Source organism: Solea solea, chromosome 12, assembly GCF_958295425.1.
Source record: "Solea solea chromosome 12, fSolSol10.1, whole genome shotgun sequence".
In the NCBI taxonomy this organism is placed as follows: domain Eukaryota; kingdom Metazoa; phylum Chordata; class Actinopteri; order Pleuronectiformes; family Soleidae; genus Solea; species Solea solea.
In genome coordinates, this window is record NC_081145.1 from 5271510 (window position 1) to 5293577 (window position 22068).

The following is a 22068-nucleotide window of genomic DNA, read 5'->3' on the forward strand; positions in this document are numbered from 1 at the left end:
TACTGTATTATACTGTAATGTATAGTACTATACTGTATTGCACTGTATTATACTGTAATGTATAGTACTATACTGTATTGCACTGTATTATACTGTAATGTATAGTACTATACTGTATTGCACTGTATTATACTGTAATGTATAGTACTATACTGTATTGTACTGTACTATACTGTACTGTGCTATACTATGCAATACTATACTGTACTACACTATATAGTACTATACTGTATTGTACTGAACTATACTGTACTGTATTGTACTGTACTGCATGTTGGTTTCTTGCCAGTACTGATCATAAATGAACAGTTTTTCATCTTATGTGTGGACAAATCTGTGTCCCCTGTCCTCGCGTCCATTCCGCTGCTGGACGCATGTTCTGTCACCTTTTCTTTCTTCTTGCTTTGACACTTGTTGGTTGTTGGTGTGAACACCAGACTCTCACTTTCTAACACTGTGTGTCCAAAGCTGTCTTTTCTCTCACTCAGGCTTTTTTCCTTTTCTTTTTTCTTTTTTTAATTACGTCTCTAAAGCCTCTTCTTACAACTGCTTAGGCTTTGATTGCAAAGACCAGCTTTGTATATTTGACTAAATTAAAAAGTGGGTGAAGCAGGGAGGGGAGGAAAACCTCTTCGTTAACACCCAGTCGCACGCACATCTGCATCCCTTTCCCATAAAACCCTAAAAGTTCAGCTCATATTGAGGAATGAAAAAGTAATCACAGGGATGGAAAAAGTCTGACATGTCACCACGATATTATAATTCTCATTATTATTTACAGATTTATAATGACATGTAATGGGCTTATGCTCTTGTAGTGTTCTTTCTTTTTCATGTAGTTGAACTAAAAACACAAACACACAAACTGATCATTATTAGACTAGAATTTAGCTGGAGAGAGAGTTCTGCCTGTTTGTAGACTTCACCAGATCTACTACAAAACAACCAATAATGTCTGCTTATGTGCTGTGAATTATTATTTTGATTGCCTAAAACATGTCTTTTTTGTTTTAATTACACTGGTAAAACATGGGTCAAATCTTATGAGAAAGCTAAAGTGGCGTTGGACTGGTGGCTTCCTGCCACATCCACAGATAAGACCAGGCTAAGAAGATTTCTTTTGGAGTAAAGCTTGTTGCTGCTTTACTTTGCTGTATTTGTGGGTCAAACATGGTCAGAATGTCTGATAAATGATTGGTGACATTGGAGCTTAAGTACTGTGGTTTTGATTCACGTCAGTTTTACACTGAGGATTCTTTTCTGTCACAAAGAAACCATGAAAACACAACACATGTTAGTTCCTGAAGAACGTCCACATCCTTCTCCTCGCGTTATTCTTACTTTGAGTTCCTTAATTGGCGAGAAGCAGACTAATCCATACTTGGATTAACCCTACTCTGCGTAAGAGTGAGGTCACAACCTTCGTGCCAGCCGCTCCACACTCATCATTATGTGATTGGCCAGATGTTGTAGAAAAGCAGAATGTTTACATTGAACCTTGGTCCCGATGTCAATTGTATTACATGTTGGCAGAGACACAGAATCATGTGATTATGGTATTATAGCATAGATTCATTCTTTGTGCTGATGCAGTAACTATGTTTAGAATCTGCTGTAATGTGTCTCTAATGGAAATTCACATGTTTAGCCAACAAATACAAATATGTAAAGTTACAAAAATAAAGTAGAACATACTTTTTCTTTATTCATAGTTTATTTCAAATCTTTCAAATGGGGAAAATACCTTAAGGAACAAAATCCTATGTGTGTGTGTGTGTATGTGGTGCTGTGAATGGGAAGATTATGGAGAGTGTAAAGCACAGATCCAAATCTTACAATGGATTTTTTCTTTGTTCGGCAGATGTTTGGAAGGACTTATGTGTTCTTGTCTTGACTTTGTGGTGAATTAGGTCATTTTTATTTTCCTTTTATGTCTTTGTCTCGTCTGTTAGGGGTCAGAGATAATAATGGACTTTATATAGCATCTGCTCTTCCTGCTGCATGATATCACTATATCTAAATCTGTCTGAGACCAGGATCTGTGTGTTTACTCTCAGTTTGGCTTTGAATCTTAAGCTGACTATTATGTAAGGAATCATCCATGTGGATGAATACCTTTCAACTTAAAGCTGCAGTGTGTATCTTTTGATGATTTTTGTTGTTGTTGGTGTTATTGTTCTGCTTCTGTTCGTATGCTTCCTCCTTCATCTGAAAACTCTGTCAAACAATACTATCAGACCTGACTGAGGGAGCGTTTATGTGAATGCAGCAGCAGTGCAGCGCTGAGCAGGGCAAAAAGCAGTAAAATTAACTTCTTTTGTGTTGTCAGTCATACTCCAACCTGTTTACAGTCGTCTCACTTTACTAGCCCAGTGTTGCTGTTGCCTCCAACTGTCTTGAGATAAAACAAATCACTTCCTGTGCGCGGCACTGGAGTGTCGCTAAAGCCTGCCCCACACTAGAGGATGTGCAAGTCTGACTTGTAACTGTTCTAATCTGTTTTAATCACAGATGATCCAGTTAAGATTATTATTATTAATCGATTACTTAAGTAACTATTTTGATCATCGATTCATCGGTTTGAAGCTTTTTTAATTATTAAAACAAGATTTCTGATTTCTGATCAACGTTTTCGGACATTTTGTGGACCGAACAATTACTCGATTAATCGAGAAAATAATCATCAGATTAATCGATTACGAAAATAATCGTTAATTGCAGCTCTAGAGCACACACTTTTAATCAAATAATTTGAGGGGAGGAGATTCCAGGGATTCGGGATCTCACAGAAACTTGACTCCAGAATATAAACAGACGTCCGTTAATAGCTGTTGTGTTTGCGATGTTTCGTGCTGAGAAATACAAAAAAAGTGTGGATGAAATCATGGCTGAGAAGATGGAATCAACTTGGCGTGTACTGTTCTGCATCTGTTTACTGGATTAAGACATTTCAAACAAAAACAAAAGAGTAGAAGTTCCATTTTCGTGTGGGTGGGACCTTAATCAGCATTGTGTGAACTCATTTCACAACGCTTTACATTTATTTATATTTAAGAGCTGCACACTACAGCTTAAGAAAAAAAGTAAATGAAAAGTTAAATGTGTTTGCAGCTGCTCAATGTGACCCTTTTGTCATTTAGTTGAATGTAGGAATCTACATTTGTAGCATCAAATGTATGGTAAAAAAATTATAATAAAAAAAAAAAATGGTACGAGCAGAGACAGTAAAAATGTGTGTGTGAGGATGAAAGAACCCACCAACACATCAATGTGATGATAATGGAGGAGTCAATTGGACGCAGTAATCTTTTCCACCCTATTAAAGCCGTGACATGCAGTCTACTGTGCTTCCTCACTAATAGGCCAAATCCACAGGGATTTCCTGCCAATCACAAGCTCATGGTGGCGTTTTAATGACTTTTCCTGTGAAGCTGATAATTTTCCTCTACATTCATCAATCTGTGTTTGAGCAGCTGTGGCACTGGTGATTCACAGTGAGTCCATAGATAGTGTGTGTGTGTGTGTGTGTGTGTGTGTGTGTGTGTGTGTCAGAGAGTGCATGAAATGTCCTGGCGTGTAAATCCCTGACCCCGGGGACGACCCTGTCCTTGAAAGCACTTTCCAGACTAACACAGGTTGCACATGCACATACCTGGGCTGATGTAAGTGTCACATGCATGGTTTCCTTCAGAATAATGAAATGCACAAATGGAAGAAAGGAGGCAGTGGAAGCTGATTTCACCTGGTTCACTCAGCTGTGGACGGAGCTAAATTAAAGATGTTAATTTCATCCTTAAGCAGACGCTAATAAGAGCAACCACTTGCCTTTTTGAAACTCCAATCAAAATGCTAATTACAATCCTGGTCCTGCAAATCAACTGCTTAGGATTCACTATTGCTCTTCTCTGCTGCCTCAGTTTTGACATTAAAAAGAGATGTGTAATTATTTTTCAAGCAGCTTCTGGATGGATGTCTGTGCTTTCAGGGATTAGTTCATGTGGGACATTTTGATAATAATAATGTTTAACTCTGCAGTGTGTAACTTTAGTTGTAGTTATTATTCTGCCTCTGTTTGGTCAAGTAACATTATCTGTGTATATAGTATGCTGCGTCCGTCATCTGGTAGCAATATTATCAGACCAGACTGAGGGAGCATTCATGTGTATACAGCAGCAACACAGTGACATTTATCCTGCCAAAGTGCTGAATGACAAGGATTTTTGAACAGTAGACTTCACTTCTTTGTGTTTTCAGTCATACTCCAACCCGTTTGCCTCTGACAAATCACTTCCTGTGTGCAGCGCAGGAATGTCATGTGGGTTGACGTGCAGTCAGTTTGGTGCATTCATATACAACACACCACTGCTTTTTGTGAGGATCCACAGTAAGTAACAGAAAATGTCACTCACTTCCTTTTTCAGTTACTTTATTTTGGTGTTGTCACTTCCTGTTTTGCTCTCACTGTTGTTTGCTTTATTGCAGAGAGGCCAGAAACCCGGAGACCAGAACCTTGGTGTCGTACACGGTAAACAATGAGCTGCTGGTGTGTTTTAACTCCACTAAGACAGCTGGCGCCACTAAAAACAACTAGCGACAACAAACTTTTATTTTGTAGTAACAAGTAACAAAGATGGTTGAGGGAAATGTATCAGAGTAAAGGTTGTCAGAAATATAAATAATGAAGTAAAGTACAGATCATAGAGCTGTATCATGGAAAAGTACTATTATTCTTACCCTAATGTTATTTTTAACCTTTATTAAAACCAGTTACAAGTCTAGTACGAAATCAAAGTGGTAAATGTATTCAGTTTTGCAGTCTAATCATAAAACACTTGATTGATTACATTGAAAATTGATTTTATACCTTTTATTCAGATGCTTTAGGGTCAAACAAATGATTCAAGGGCATTTCACTTTTATAAGTGCTTTCCCAAAAGTAAAGTCTGACATTCAGCTTTCCCTTCAGGAGTGCAGGTAGACAGTCGAGGCAGATTTTGTCTGCTCTGTTCCACTTTCGTTTGGCGTCTCTGTCAAATCTTGTAAAACCTCTGTCTGCCTGCCGTGTTCCTCAGAAGACAAGAAAACCAGACGAGACAGACCCGACGTGTTGCCATGACAACAGATTTCAGATTCCTCTCTGAGAATAGACAGAGTGAGGGTTTGTTGTTGACAACTGGTCATTTGCATGTGCTTTCTGTGTAGTTTTAAATGCCATCGCAGCAGCTGTGGCCTCCAGAAGAACACTGGATTCATGTGATCTCTTCAACAGAACCAGGTGACACAGCAGCGGCCGTCAGAGGTTTGTCCACAACTGCTCATTTAATCGTTACTCTCTCGCTGAATGCTCTGAATACATTTCCCTGAAAGGAACAGCATTCATGTATTACTTTACACATTGTTTGGTTCCTCCTCCTTTAACTCCGTGTGTGTATAAATATATGTACATGTATATATTTGCATAAAACGGAATCGTCGCAGTGTATTTTCACTACTGTAAAATTTGCAGTGTTAAAGTATACGTAAATTTAACACCAGATGGATTAGTGTTGAATTCAACGCTTCAAAAGAATGAAATAGACTCTGAATGAACAGTTTTCCTGTTAAATGAACGTCAAAGCTATTGATTTGAACACTTTCCCAGAGTAGATCTGGCCCTGGTGTTATTTTAGAGTCACTTTTTACAGTGCAGTCGGTGACACCAAATGAATCAAAAGAGAAGACACTTTTAAACACAGGCCCTTTATGAGGCTGCATATATTCTGTGGCTGACGTTCTTTGTCTCCCACTGAAATAATGTACCTCACGGTTTTTACTGCAGAAGCAAAAAAAAGAAAGAAAAAAGGTCCTTCTTTTATGAATAATGATAACCTTGGAGACTGAAAATATGGCCCCTGCACTTCCTGCACTGCTGCGGTTTCCTGGCTACTTTGTTTGGTGCAATGGTTGCATTTTTTTTTTTTTTGGCAAGATAAAAGGAAAAACACAATAGTGGCTTTATCAACATAAAGTGAAATATCATGTATCAGCTATATCAGTATCTCACTATACTTTTGTACCTTATTATTGTAGCAGTAGTCCCATTTTTACTGTCACTACTTTTCATAAGTAAGCTTAAGCAGCTTATTTCAGAAATGTGGGATATATGTACAGTATATTGTGGCGCAGCTACATTTGGTTTACCAATCTATTGATTTTTACATGAAAGGTTGCTGTGTAATATTATATCATATTATAATATATTATATTATATAACTCAATTATCACATTTGCCAGGAGCATATTCCATTATTAAAGAAGTTGTAATTTGCCATCCTCAGTTCCTCACACAGTGACAGGTTCATGCATCCCAGAACTCATGGCTTCCCCCTCTTTTCATCTGTCTGCAGCTGCAGTCACTGTGTGTTCTTCAAGAAAGATGAAAAAGCAGAGAACAGTGAATGTTCACTGTTTTCTGCACTGCAAAGAAATGCACAGGGACACAGTGTGGGACGGATTTATGCTCACTGTGTGTGTGCGTGTATGTATGTGTTTGTGTGTCTTTCTATGGTTGTGAGGACACTTCATTTCCTCTGCAAAACTTGGAATGATTGTTTGAGGTGTGAGACTTGCTTAGTATTTGCATTAGTGTTAGGATACTTTTGTTTGTTGCCTCTTCAGGACATTTTTCTGATAAACACTGACCTTTTCAGGACCAGTAGTCCTCATGGAGACCAAAACCTGGTCCTAATGAGGCAGAACCTCCTTTCTGAGGAACTGGATAAGCTTAGGGCTAACGTCTGAAGTGGGGCAACGCAAATGAATGGAGGTCAGTTCAGTGGCCTGAGAATAGCTTCACAAACGTGTGTGTGTTACAAGTATTACTCATGTTGTGGGGACCTACATCAGTTTACAGAGTCACTTTATGGGAAATGATTACATTTTAAGGTGAAGACATGTTGTATAGTTAGGAGGTTAAGGTTAGGTCTGCAGGAAAGTGACTCCATAATGTAAATCAATGCAATGTCCTCTGAAGTCATGGAAACGAGACTGTGTGTGTGTGTGAGAGAGGGAGGGAGAGAGAGAGCGCGCGCGCGCTTGCATGTAACCTGCTAATGAAATAGCAATCAGTATGATTACTCATGTATGATTCTGCACATGCGCATCAGCTCGTCCCCTCTTCTCGCGCCAACTACAAGCTCAGTGTTAAAAGAGCCACAGACAGATCAGCTGTTGTGAGAGAACAAGAACCAAAGTGGCGCAGACTTCCGCTCTGCAGCAACAACGACGGCGGCGTATTTATTATTTCTCTAAAGTGCGACGATAAATCAGGAGTTCTTTTCACTGTAAAAGCTTCTTTCATCTTCACCACTGGGATTAGGATGAAACAGTGAAAGTTGGATTTTTGTATGTGTGTGTGTGTTAATCCGGACCAATGATGATGTGATGAGGAGAAACAAGCTGCTGCAGTTTGAAATCAACAAGCAGAGAACGGACTTCCGCTGAGAGGATGAATGTAGGTGAGTGAGCTCATTCATGCTTTAGGCTTTACTTCTGTGTCCGAAGAGGAGTGAGAGATAAAGATGAAGACTCTTGCTCATGCTGCTGACACACTTCACTTTGTTCTGTAGAATATATCTTTGTTTTGATTTGTGCAAAAATATTATGACCCTATTTGGAAAGAAAAGCCACAAAGTCCTGATGATGAAATTAACTTAAAAAACATAACACATAAAAAAAGATAAAGAATAATAATACAAAAATTATATTTGTGTTTGTTTTTTGGCTCAATATTCACACTGCTTAAGTTTGGAAAAAGCCAAACTACTTGTTTAGTGTTGAAAGTTTATTTGTGGTGGTGCTGAAGTAACAGCTCCTGATCTCTCTCTCCCCCACACACACACACACACACACACACAGGTTTGTGCATGTATTTTTAAGTCAGTGCATTAAACAGCCTAAACAAAGACATAACCAGTTAATGCCGAACCATAACCTTAACCACAATTCAAATCTTAGCCCTAAACTTAACCAGTTCCTTTAGAAATGAGGTTCTGCCTCATCAGGACCAGGTTTTGGTCTTCATGAGGACTACTGGTCCTGACAAGGTCAGTGTTTATGACAGAAAAATGTCCTGAAGAGGCAACAAACAAAAGAATGAACCGTTAATTCATAACCTCCAAAAATAGTGTTGTGAATTAAGCTTATTACCAAAAATCACAATTAGAGTTGGAGTTCTACAGGAAACATTTAGTACAAATACATCAAAGATTGAAACAATATCAACTAAATGTAACTATATACTGTGTGTGTGTGTGTGTACAGATCAAATGGCCGAGTCAGGTACAGTTACATTACCAAGTCAAGATTCAAGATTCTTTATTGTTATTATGCAAGCAAAACAAAATGTCCTCCCGAGACTCTCAGCACACATTGAAATGTCATAAATAAAATAAAAGCACTTGTAGAACAATAAAAAGTAGAAAGAAAAAAAAAATAGAAAAATAGAAATGAACAAAACAGAAAACAAGATAAGCAAATTGCTTAATTGAAGGTGAACAGTGGTTGAAAGATGTGAGAAATGGAGAGGGGTCTAGCTGCAGACCTGCACTGTCAGGACCCTTCGTTGCAGACCTGCACTGTGAGGTCTCCTGCACTGTCAGGACCGGAAGTTGATTCGAAGCCTTTCAAAATAAAAGCGAGCATACAGGAAGCATATATTCAAAATAAAAGCGAGCATACTTGAAGCACGTATTTTTCGTTCCCCATGTGACGTGTGAAGACGACGAGGTGAGTAACAGTCAAGTGACAACAACTTTGCGTCATACGAAGAAACAGAAACAGTCTTTATTCATTAGAACGTTATGTTGCACACTATATATTGTCCTGTAAAGTTATATTAATTTGAAAGAATCGGGTTTTGGACTTTTGGGTAGTTTTCAGCGTTGTTATCGTATGATTGTGCTCACTTCAATGTGCAATTTTCCTACTCAAAGACCAAGAAAACTGAGTTATATCATATCATTTTTATATAATTTTGTTTTACTTATTACGACATCAACACTTGTTTGCAGCCAGAGTGGAGATGCCTCAGATGTTGAACATGAACAGCACCCAAACTGAGGAGGCTGCGCAGGAAATGGGAAAGCTGTTTGACACCATGGATCTGAATGAGGAAGAGAAAGAATTCATTCTTGAGCCTTTTAAATTTATTTTTTACCAGATTGAAGATATGTGGCTCTTCTGTGAAGAGATTATGGACAAACGAGGGTACTACGAGGCGTACTGTGAGTACAGAGTAGAAAGAAAAAAAATAAAAAATTAAAATTGTGGAAAAAGTTGTTGTTGTTGTTGTTAAAACACTAATAATTAAAATCATTAAAAAAAACTGCTTAGGAGATATTGGTTATCTGGGTCATGTAACTAGGTATTCAGTAATTCACTTTGAATACACAAAGCTAAGTTCATTTAAAATCATCAACCCTCACACCCTCCATGTGGTCCAACAGCACAAGGTAAGAACATAGCACAAACAATATTAAGCAATTATTAAATGAATTATGAGGTGTTATAATTGCAAACAAACATAAGATATGCCTATATAAAAAAAATAAGTAAATCAATATGTAAATGGCTCCAGCAGTGCAGGGGGCTAAATGTTCAATGATAAATAATGGTATAAAAGCAAAGAACAGTCAGCAATAGGTTGGAGTGTAGATGCATTATGCCATCACACATTAAGGTGTATTTACAGAGATGTATGGTTTCAATATGAATTTGTAGTGCAGACTAAACTAACAGCTGTCCTTTTTGTGAATTATATCAAATTAAAATACTGGTGTAAAATAATGCATGTTTTGAGTAGGCTTATAATGTTTATAGGGCATCATAACAATAGCTGTACATCTAGTGTGCACTGATTATCTGTAGAATAACCCTAGAAGTGGTCATAACGTTTTGTATTTTCTTTTTTTTATATATAATATTTTGTTCGTTTTTTATCTTGACATTTTCCTGAGTTTTTTCACCTTATACAGTTGAACTGGAAAGATATACAGTTTTTTTTTTGAAATCTCTTTCATTAAACACATGGATACACATAAACATATTTACATTGTAAACATAAAATAAAGATCCAAGAAACATTGGGAACGAAAAATACGTGCTTCCGGTATGGTCGCTTTTATTTTGAAAGGCTTCGAATCAACTTCCGGTCCTGACAGTGCAGGAGACCTCACAGTGCAGGTCTGCAACGAAGGGTCCTGACAGTGCAGGTCTGCAGCTAGACTGTCTTGGAGAAATGTGCTTTGGAGAAGCTGTTTGACTGTGTTTCTGGTGTCTGTTGCTCAGGTTCCTCCTGACTAAGTTATCTGGTTGGCGCTAACTCGGCTCTGCATCCTTGGTTGATCCTTAGGCAGGCTCTGGTGTTGACCATGACTCATGTCATGTGTGGGCAAGTTTGGGATTCTAGAAACCCACTGCAGATATTATGACATGCTATTTGGTAAATGAACACGACACATTGCAACATGAACAGAAGGGACACATGTAAGCCAGTCTTTCAGCACTGCTGGAAACAGAGTACATGTCCTCTAAATGTCCACAACCATTTGAACTGCTGATCGCTGTGTTTGCCACTTTGGAGAAAACTCAAAGGGAACTTTTGGCCTGGTGACTTCAGGCTAAACTCTGTATTTAGGTCATATTTTGGGCACAAGATATGACTGCGTGAAACAGACTATTTTGTATTTGCCATCACAGTCTAAATAGCAGATTGTACACTGTGTCATATGAATAAACAACACAAAAGTGGCAAAAGAAAAAGTCTGGAGCAAAAATAGGAGATAGTTATTATTCTATCCCTGGTTTTGAACTCTATACCTCCTGCTATGTTCAGTGTATAAAGATTTTTTTTTTTCTATTTATTTATTATTATTTTTTCTATTTATTTTATATTATTATTATTCTATTGTGGGATTTTTATTCCTTTTGTACTGTGTGTCTTGGTTTTTTTTTTACTTTTTGTATGGACCTTGAGTGTGAAAATAAAGCTTATCTATCTATCTATCTATCTATCTATCTATAAAGAGATTCAGAGGAGAGAACAAGCACAGACAAATCCTACTAAGCTCCATCTTCCTACTCCCGTGATTCCCCCGGTCATACCCTCGTCACACTCTCTGGGCTTCTTCTTTTTTTTTTACAGTCTGGATGTTTCTCCTGTTCATTGAGGAGGGATTTGCTCGCGCACAGAAGACTAAAGGTAAGATGGATCCTTCGCTGCTCTCCTTTGACAGAAGAACTACACTGTGTCACTGTTCAACTTCTCAAACACATACATGTATATCGCCGTCTTTTTCATAACTCATACATATCCCATTCAATCACACGTGCCTTGCTTTATTTTTGCAATATTCCTCTTAATGGGAACACAGAGCTCACAAACCTGACATCATGTTTAACCTGACCTTTAAATCCTCAGGACAAATGTTTACCGATGCTGTAAATCACCCGAGAAGTAGAAGATAATGTTCCATAGGCTTCGTTATGCAACCAGTGGAGTTGCCCCCTTGTGGCCTATCAATATATTCTTATTTCCTGGTTGGCTTCAGGAGGAAAACTAAAAATATACATGGTTTGTGGCCATGATTTGTCTGTTTTCCTCTTAATTGGATCATACTTTATAACATTGACCTAATGTTCTATTGAAGAAAACTTCTTGAACTTCTTTATTTACTGATATTGTTAATCCACTGAGAAGAGCTCATGTCATGGAACCCTTTTTCAAACCTGCTTCCTCCTTTTATACACTGTCTTATGTTCTTGCCATCATGTAGATTTCATAGATTGTTTCCCTCATATGTTATTGTCTGTGGTGCCATGTCTTTCAGTGTTAGTTATCTATCTAATATCATATTTGATGGAATTTCCTTCAGACTCGATGTTTAGGAGTCAGAGAGTATGTTTGTATAAGTGTCTCACTTTAAAATTAAAAATGATTTGGTTTACGTAGTCTTGAAATAAGCCTTTTACAGTCTGTTCTTTCGGCTAGGGCCTTGCTTTATGGAAGGTGCTATCTTGCTCCAACATGATGGTTATTCCCAATTTGTTACAGGAGCTAATTACACAAATTAAGAATTGCTCCTCTCACATGAAATTATAAATCATAAAGTAGAAGGAGGAGATGGCAGACAGACGGCAGAGACTTGTGAAAGGGAGGAGTAAGTGAAGAAGTCCTCCAGTCATTGCAATATGCTGTCAAACCATTAGAGGTCACTAATTCTTACACGCAGGACCTTTATTGTTAGCTTTTATTCTCTATGGTTCATAAGTAAGACGTTTATTTTGTTTTCCAAGTGTTAATGTACACATCCCTCCTATCTTTGTATTTAGCTTCAGTCATTCCATACATTTGTCTCAGTTTGTCATATGTAGACGTGATATTCTTATCATGGATTGGTGACACTTTTACACAAGTATGTACATGTGGATCATCTTTATCTAGTAACTTAATCTATTAACTATTTAATTTTCTGTCAGGATGGAAGTCTGATTTGTCATTTCACGTGCAGATGATGGTGCAGGATCTAAAGGAGTTAAACCGTCTCAGTGGCCGCAGCGTTCTCATCACTGTGGAAACTGGCTCCGAGACACAGACGGCGGCACCTTCAGCTCCCCCAACTACCCAAACACTTACCCCCCCAACAAGGAGTGCCTTTATGTACTGGAAGGTAAGCAGCAGTGTGTAACTGAGCCTAAGGGTGAAGCTACCAAGAGTATGTATAGTAATTGCTACTATATATACTGTGTATATATTTATGTATATATATATATATATATATATATATATATATATACATATAAATACATATAAATATATACACAGTATATATACATATATATGTATGTATGTCTACCCTTAATCTACGCTTAATGGACAATATGCACGGAATGTCTCTTACAACTTACGCTAAAATATAACCCTTAACTGCCGGTCAGTTATTGCTCAGGGGAAATTTGGACATTTTAAGGTTATCAATCTAAAACATTTACATTGTCTTTTAATAGTTATTTTATTAATGAGCCTTGAGGGAGTTCAACATGGCCTAAAATGAAAGAGTTTCAGAGTTTAGCTGGCGGCTACATGTTAGCATGTTGAGTCTTAAAATAGTTAAAAATGTAATTATTTAAACTGACAGAGAGCAAAGATGCCCCTCTCTGGATTTTACCACGTTTTTCTTCTGTATTGTGGCTTCTTCTTATCATTTTAAGGTCAAAGCCTGGGGGTGGGAACTGTGGGGCGCCCCAAACTGGATTATCTAGATGTGTTCGTCTGACTTTGAGAAATTCAATTTTGTACAGTTTTAGTCAGGCAAACATTTACATCCCTGCTAAGAAAAACATAGTTTAGCTTCAGGCAAAAAGAAGGACTGTTTGTATCCTAACAGTTTGTGTTTGCTCCGGGTTTCCAAATTGAAAAAAATCCCCTTGAAATCAAAACTGTATGTCAAATGTAACACGACATTAGGATGTGTTCATGGTATCTGTCTTGGTAACAAAGGCAACAAAGACAAACATATTCATTTATGAGCATTGGTTACATTTATGTGGTTTATGTTCTTGAATACTAAAGGCTCTGTCGTCACATATGTGAGCCTGAAAACAAGGCTCCTGTCAGACTAAAAAAATCAGCAACCTTCAGGGAAATCTGAAAGTCTGAAAGTCATGTTTTCATCACTCTGTGGCAAGATTATATTCCTGAATTACTTCCCTGCTTCCCTCAGCTCTGCCCCGCCAGAGAATAGAGCTAGTGTTTGACGACACCTTCCACATGGAGACGTCTTTCCAGTGTCGCTTTGACCACATCGAGGTGCGCGACGGTCCCTTCAGCTTCTCTCCACTCATCAATCGCTTCTGTGGCTCAGCCAGTCCGGGCCTCGTCCTCTCCAGTGGACGCTTTATGTGGATCCGCTTCTTCAGCGATGAAGAGCTGGAAGGAAGCGGCTTCCGGGTCCAGTACAGCTTTACTGCAGGTGATTCAAACACACTGGAGGGTGTTTATTGCTCCCTCACTGGCCATGTTCTCACTGCGTCATCCTGATGTGATCTTCTTACGTGAGGCTTCCGTCGAATGTCTATCAAATGCCTGTGTTTGCACTGATAATGGGCCTCATATTGTGTTTGCTTCCCTCAAAGACCCTGAATTTCATCTGCATGTGGGCGGACTTTTAAACCCAATTCCAGGTAGTGCAACTACAACACCTTGAGTTTTGTATATTTAGACAAATATGTCACGCAGAGTCAGGACAGTTTCACTCCTAATCTTCTTTTTCCTCCTCTGCATCTCCACGTTCTTATCACTCCTGTCAGATTGCCAGTTTGAGCTGTTTGGAGCTGACGGGCTGATCCGCTCCAGTCAGGTGGACGAAGAGTACAAAGTGAAGCCGGACCAGGCAGTGGACTGCATATGGACGATACGAGCACCAACAAACAACAGGGTATGGACTTTGATGGAGTTTACTGTTAAATGAAGTCATTGAATATTGGGCCAATTTTATTCTAATCTAAAAATATCCAATCTTCATCTACAAAAACAACTCATTTAGTAAATGTATTAGTTAAAAAAGTAGCTAAAAAGTAACCTGTATGTAACATTTTTGGGGTGCTGTCTGCAGTTCATGTGGATGTTGTCTTTAATCACTTGTTACGAAAAACACGAAATCTTGTTTTACGAAAAGACACAAATATGTATCAAACTTTCACATTTTCTCTTTTTGTGCTGTTCATAGTTATTGTGCATCATTTCATTGACTTTTACTTTCAGTAACAGATTCTCTTTGAGTTCTCTTTTGTATAAATTGTATTTTTTGTGAAGATAAGCTTAAAGGTACAGTTTGTTATATTTCTGAGGCTATATTAGCAAAAACTAATTTACTGTCCATAAAACGGACACCTGTTTTGTATAATTGCTGTATAATAATTATTGTTATGAATTTCGTGGCCTTAGAAAAAGCAATTTATAACAAAAAAGCACAGGCCGCTACCGCAAAGTCCTCCATGAGTGGCACACGCCATGTTTCTACAGGAGCCTACAATGTCGCACTAGGAAAGCCAACTCCAGCCACGAAGAAGAAATGATGTCACGTGACCAAGGAGGCAGTTGTAGTGGAGATCATGGAGAGGGAGAGCGTGCTGAGAGGAGTTAAATGCGGCATGTTTTTAGTGTTTTTGAGGATGGAGGGTCATATTTATTGTGTTGCTGAAGAAAGAGCACCAGCCGGAAGTTAACGAGATAACGAGAGTAAACATCACTGTTACAGAGTAACTTAATAATTTTATAGCTAAATTATGGTTTTATGCTCTAATCAGTCTTACTCCATGCTTCTCAAACTGTGGTACAATAGCCTCCTCTGGTGGTGGAAAATCAGAAATACTGTTCTACTGTATACATTTGGGGCGAGTCGTCTTTCAACTTGAAGGTTGTGGGTTTGATTCCTGGCTCCACTAGTCTACATGTCGTTGTTCCTAAGGGCTTGATAGGTGGTGTTGGTATAAAGAGTTTGAGAACCACTGGTCTAACTTATTGTTTTCTTTCGCTCTATCTATTTTTTCCTCTACACTGTTTTATTTTTTATTATAACTGGGTTTTGTTCAAATTGTGTGTTTCAACGTTTCCAACTTTTAACGGTTGTTTTGTTTTTTTAATATAAAGCACATTGAGTTGCCCCTGTGAATGAAATGTGCTATACACATAAAGCTGCCTTGCCTTGCCACGACTGCATGAATTAAATGTACATTATAACATAAATCATCATTATCGCTTCTTCCAGATTTACCTACGATTCTTGGAATACCAGATGGAAAACTCAAATGAGTGCAAGAAAAACTTTGTGGCTGTTTATGATGGCAGCAATGCCATTGAGGACCTAAAGGTAACATATACATTTATCATATTTGATGTATTATAAAAATCAAAGTCTGTTGATTTGTGTCAAATATGCTGAAATGTCCAGCGTAGCAACTGTTCTACAGACCTCGGCCTCAGTGAGACGACACATCCAGAGCTGTGAGAGACACTGATGTGTGGTTTATTGCAGGCCAAGTTTTGCAGCACAGTAGCTAACGACATCATGCTGGACACTGGTGTGGGAGTAGTGAGGATGTGGGCCGATGAGGCGAGCCGCCTCAGTCGATTCCGGATGCTGTTCACCTCCTTTTCGGACCGTGAGTTTTAAACCTCTGACATTTGACATTTTGACCAGTTTCCTTTTTGTTTAGTTTGAATATATGACTGCTGACAGATCTGTTATTGCACTCTCTTGTGATTTCTATTCAGTAAAACTGGTTCTGAATAGTTTTTATTGATTACCCTAAAGCGTTCCTACAGACATTTCCTGCCAATTAGTTTTTTATTCAGCCATTTGGCTGTGTTGAATGAATAAAGCTCAAATTTTCCAGAGGATGTTTATTTTTGGTAAACCTTAGAACTGTCATCTCAGTTCCTTAAATTAGCTTAAAATGGCTCAACTATGCAAGAACTTACTCATTTGTTCCTAGCAGCCGAAAATGCCACCTTCCAAAAAAACAGCTGTAAAAACATTATATAGTAATATAGTTTTTCAACTTCAAAAATGTCAGTCTTTTAAAACTACTTCAGCCTGAAATATACATATTAAATATGAATTATAGTGTTGGGATTTTAACCTTTTAAAGGCCAGTATGTTTTCACAACTCTCAACTTTTTCTATAAAATCAAACAGATAAACTTAAATAATTTCCATAAAATGCATTTCAAGGAATATTTAGTTATTATTATTATTGTTATTATTATTATTATTATCATTAGTATCATCATCAGGCCCTGAGATGGGTCAATGATTGGCAGCAACATTGATTTTAATGCACTGTTAGTTTTTTTGCAATGTTAAAAAAAAAGTCCAATTGAAAACTACTGAAAATACTATTTTTGCTCCTACATTTATCCTAAAGCATTACAACAGTGTTTCTCAATCGTGGTCCTGTGAGGAGTCACTCCCCTGCATGTTTACCTGCTCCAGCACACCTGATTCAAATCAACGCCCACTGCAGACGCCTGATAACGAGCCGTTTATTTACAGCAAATCAATAAAATGGCTGACAAGTTTAAAAAAATATACTCTGAATTGCTTAAGTTTTTACGTTTGTCAGCCATTTTCTTTTATCAGTTGTTAATGAATACACAGATTTCCCCTCCAGGTTATTTCTTTGGTTGTCTTTGTTATGTCCTGCACTGATTTTGTTTGTTTTTATCGGTTAATTTTAACACTGAATATAGGACACAAAGAAATGTTCTAGAAATGGCCCAGACAACTTGTTTCAATGAGTTACATAAGTAACATTTGTCTAAATGAAAAATTCCGACTCAGTATGAATGCATGTGTTCTTTCATTTACAGCACCGTGTGTGGGCAGCGCGTTCTTTTGCCACAGTAACATGTGCATCAACACTTCTCTGGTGTGTAACGGCGTACAAAACTGTGTCTTTCCTTGGGATGAAAGCAACTGCAAAGGTACATACTGTTTAAATACTACATTTGCTGTTATAGTTGTGCAATACGATGACTTTTCACATTGGCTGTGTCTCATTACGGATTTTCACCAAGGAAAGTCCACCAAGACAAGTTTATCTGTTATTTATCGTCCTGTCGTGATTGTTGGAACGCTCTGTGATTTCTGTGGCCATTTAGGTTGAGATGTGGCTCTTACTGACCTCAGTCAATCAAGATGTCTGCGCTTTATCAGAGATTTGGCTCAGAATTGTTCCTGGCAGCCAAAGATACAGACTGTCCTGATGGGCACGCGGTGATGAGTCAATGACTGATGTTCCCTCGGAGCCTCTGAATGGAAATAATATTTCACTTCTTTTCATTTCTGTCATCCAGAGAAAAAGAACAAAGGTCTCTTTCACCAGATTACGAAAACCCACGGAACTGTAATCTGTGTGTCTACTGGAGTGGTGCTGCTGCTGCTCATTATCTCCATCCTAGTGCAGGTCAAACAGCCGCGGAAAAAGGTAATAAAGTCACTGTCATGTCACAAATACAACATTTGTGTAAGATTAGCCACTGAACTAAGTGTTTTTTCTATTATATTTTGAAGGTGTTGGTGCGAAAGAATGACCTGTTTCACCGGGGGGAGTTCGAGGAGGAGTTTGACCCCCCTCATTATGAACTTTTTACCCTCAGAGACAAGGTTAGTCAAGTACTGTGATAGATTATTGTGTTTCCATCATGGTATAATAAAGCCTGGGGTCAGGCTTGGGTTGCGACTGAGAACAGTGTCTATACTCGGTCGGTGCGGTGTGGGCTGTGCCCGATGGTTGCATGACGTTGTACCGGTACCAAGACAACGAAAAACGACGAAAAAGGAAGATAAAAACAGACAACAACACAATAGACAACAATGGACATCCAGCAGCTCTTATTTTCCTACATCTTTTTTTTTCCCTCTCTTTAGTGGTTGAGTGCCCCAACCTCCATGGCATATTTAAACCAAACGCAAAGGAGTGACATTTTTCTGTCGCCCAATCAGCTGACTTTCGTGGGTGGAGCCCGTCTTGCTCCATCCTGAACTTAGGGCGTGTTTCCACCGGATTGACTCGCCTCGCAAAGTGTAGATCAGTTAAAAAGACCTGAAACAATCCTGAAAACGTGGGTTCATCTCCAACAATTACCCCGGCAATATTTAACAGAGGAGTCTGGTGTATTTAGCGACAGCGAGCGGCATCACTAACCCTGCCGCTGTATTTCAGTCCAATGACTGTGTCAGACAGAGTCTGTGCTCCAGTCATGAAGGAAGTACTGAACAAATTGTTTTAATGAACTGATTCTAGTGATTCAGTTACACTGAAAACAATTACTTTTCAAGTCACTATTCACTCGTTTGTGTGTGTAAAACGGAGTCAGGGCAATTTCATGTTGAGTAGGTACTATTTTGGCGAGGCGAGCTGGGACCATAGGTGGAAAAGGGGCTTTACCGTACCATTTTACTTCGGTACCCTTAGAGAAGGGTGCCAAAAAATTGAATGATAAGGACTGGTTATTTTGGTTCTATTGCATTGGAAATGCAAAAAATACGTACCGTACTGTACCAGACTGAACCGTTCCACTTGATAGAAATACAGCTCTAGTCTTCAAGTTCTGTGTAAACTGGAAATATTATTATTTTCAGGAAATGTCTGGGGATCTTGGGGATTTATCAGAAGAACTGCAGTCCCTGCAGGCGCTCAGGAGATCCTCGTCAACCTCACGCTGTGTACACGAACACCACTGTGGCTCTCAGGTCTCTGTCAACTCCATCAAAGCCACTCAGGATGCACATTGCCTGGAGAGAGGATCCATGGAGCTGCTTCCTTTCAGAGGGGACTTCCACAGCACCTTACCTCCCTTCAGGGACTTTAACAGCAGTCTGCGTAAGAAGAGTTGGCCAAGCATGAAACCAGGCCGAACACAGGGCCATCACAGTGTTACAGACAGAGCGACGGAGCGGCACGACCGAGTGATGGAGGAGGAGGAAGAGGAGGAGGAGGACGGCAGGTATGATGTGTACGTGCGCAGGGCAGGAAGCCGCAGAGGGAACTATGAAATGGCTCAGCAAAGATCCCTGTCCATGGACCTATGAAGAGAACAGACAAGGCAGTTTAACCTGCACTGATCAATTTACTTCACTCATTTACATTTTTGTAGTGGTTGTTTGTTGAAGTCCAAATCAGAGTCAAACTAAACTGAAACAAAAGAGCACTAGTGCACCATGGGTATGGATCTTATGCAGCTGAAAGAAACATACTGTTTCAATGTTGTTGTTCTGTGTGGTTTGTCTGGACAAGTAATGAAAGCCATGATAAATCAATAATATAAATACATCCATCCGTCCATTGTCTACGGCTTTATCGTCCACATGCCGGTCCGGGTGACCGGCATGTGGACGATAAAGCCTACGATAAAGCCTACGATAAAGCCTACGATAAAGCCTACGATAAAGCCTACGGCCAATTTACAGTGTTCACTTAACCTCTGCATGTTTTTGGACTGTGGGAGGAAACTGGAGAAAACTCTCTCCCTCGCTCTTTCTCTTTCTCTCTTTCTCCCCCTCTCTTTCTCTTTCTCTTTCTCTCCCTCTCTCTTTCTCTTTCTCTCTCTCTTTCTGCGTATGTGTGACTGGGCGAGGGCAGAGTAGAGAAAACTAGGACATGGAGACTGCAGTGTTTTGGTAATAACTCCAAAATCCACAGGGGGCGATAGAGGTTCCACAGTGGAGCTTTAAATACAGTTTCAACTTATAGTAGAAAGAATATGTTTATCCATTATATGAATACATGAATCGCACTATACATCGTCCTTAGTAACTTGTGTAACAAAACATTCATCAACCTCAGTCATAGAGACTTTATTTATTTGTTTATTTATTTATTTATTTCTCTAGCCTTTTACAACAACCCACAGTTGACCAGTGCTTTACAAAATAAAAGCATTACACACACAAAGTAGGTAAAAACATATTTTTGAAACATAAATGAAAGCATGAAAGTTAAATTAAAAACACGCAAGAATAAAAACTGTCACCACACTATTATTAAAAGCCATTCTGAAAAAATTGTGTTTTAAATTTGGATTTAAAAAGGCCCATTTCATCTTTTTACATTGATATTAGGTCTCACATATATAATTTATAATTTATTTGTTTTATTAATCTCTGATGTACAGCACTTTGTTTCAGCTGTTGTTGTTTTTAAAGTGCTTTATAAATAAAGTTGGATTGGATATCAAGTTACAAACAATATACGGGATCTATGTACGAGTACACTTATATAAATACACACACAACTGACTGGACCGAATATGTGTCCATCTTCATATCTTCAGTATGAGACCTCCAGAATAAATGTACAATCAAGACAACGTTTTAGACAATTTATTGTACTGAAACATTGTAAGTGGAATGGAATTAAGCTTATATAACTAGAGGGTTGCCAGTTCAAATCTCAGGACAGGTTAAGGGCTGTGGTGCCCACTGCTCCTATTTCCTGCTTTGTGTGCGTTATAAAAAGGATGAGGTCAAATTCTAATTTGGTGTGTGTGCAAATAAAAACTGAATTCTAATTCAATAAATGTATCAATGCAACTTAGACGGTGTGAGGAAGCTTCCTGCTACTGTCTTTTAAATAGATCAATAAGCAAAGTATTTGTCACGCTTTAAATACAAAAGGAACAACGTTTCAGTTCAGTTCAGTTTCAGGAGAACTCACACAGGAGGAAGAGAAGTGAGATTCCAATGCTGTGCTTTGTCTGTGAAAACCCATTTTTATTGTAAAGCAAATTAAGTCCATAAAGAATGTTTGTGAAATAATAACCTGGGCTTTTTGTGTAATTTCTCCCTGTTAAGGAATAAATATCATTGGTACAGGAAAAGTCCCATCTTCTATTAAATGAAGACATTTTATTATGGGAAAGTAGCAGTGGAGCAGTTTCTTCCACCCTGCAAGTGTGTGTTGATCAGAAATCTTTTAATAGGTGTGTCTCACACACACACACACACACACACACACACACGTATGCTCAGTGGAATTTCCCGTGTAATTAGTTGGACTACATTGTCCTGTTGTATAATCCAATTATCCTCCACCATATTCTACCAAACTTACCGCTGCCAAACCTATGCACGCAAAACACTACAAACAGTTTTGACAGACTCAGCAACCGAATGTTTAAATGTTAACCAAAGAGGACACAGCTGACCTACTGATTATATTTTATTGATAGTGAGCAAAACAAACAATAGAATAAAACAGCAAATGTAATCAGAACAGCAGTAATCACCATCATCAGCTAATAAACTGGTGTGGTTCCATAATCGCATTCAGAAAATTCACTGAGCACAGAATGGAGCAACTACGCGTACAGAGGGAACACACACAGTCAACCCTGTCATGTGTTGTTATATATAGTTCAATGAATATTGTTCTATATACAAAAAAAACATGACAATGAAAAGGTTTGATTTGGTGAATCACTGTCTAAAAAATATGATCATTCAGCCAATAAATATATATACTGTG

The 22068-nt window shown here is 38.5% G+C and overlaps 1 protein-coding gene across 2 annotated transcripts; it reads left to right on the plus strand.

The window, feature by feature from the left end:
- The first annotated feature begins 5157 nt into the window (after positions 1-5157).
- neto2b (neuropilin (NRP) and tolloid (TLL)-like 2b) lies at positions 5158-21403 on the plus strand. Of its 2 annotated transcripts, none has more exons than XM_058644450.1 (12): positions 5158-5299; positions 11183-11239; positions 12549-12707; positions 13761-14009; positions 14173-14220; positions 14347-14474; positions 15807-15908; positions 16074-16200; positions 17411-17524; positions 17897-18027; positions 18114-18206; positions 19185-21403. In XM_058644450.1, the coding sequence occupies exons 1-12, from the start codon at positions 5209-5211 to the stop codon at positions 19632-19634; spliced, it is 1749 nt and encodes a 582-aa protein (XP_058500433.1). In that variant the 5' UTR covers positions 5158-5208; the 3' UTR covers positions 19635-21403. The 2 variants fall into 2 exon arrangements, with proteins under 2 accessions (XP_058500433.1, XP_058500434.1); XM_058644451.1 differs by lacking the exon at positions 5158-5299 and adding an exon at positions 6910-7496.
- Positions 21404-22068: the final 665 nt, after the last annotated feature.

What these genes read in the sequence shown, in the direction of transcription:
- neto2b (XM_058644450.1), top strand. Translation starts at nt 5,209, where the DNA reads ATGCCATCGCAGCAGCTGTGGCCTCCAGAAGAACACTGGATTCATGTG. An exon ending in GAGCACCAACAAACAACAGG is followed by an intron (nt 14,475 to 15,806) that starts GTATGGACTTTG and finishes CGCTTCTTCCAG; the next exon opens with ATTTACCTACGATTCTTGGA. An exon ending in TTTTTACCCTCAGAGACAAG is followed by an intron (nt 18,207 to 19,184) that starts GTTAGTCAAGTA and finishes TATTATTTTCAG; the next exon opens with GAAATGTCTGGGGATCTTGG.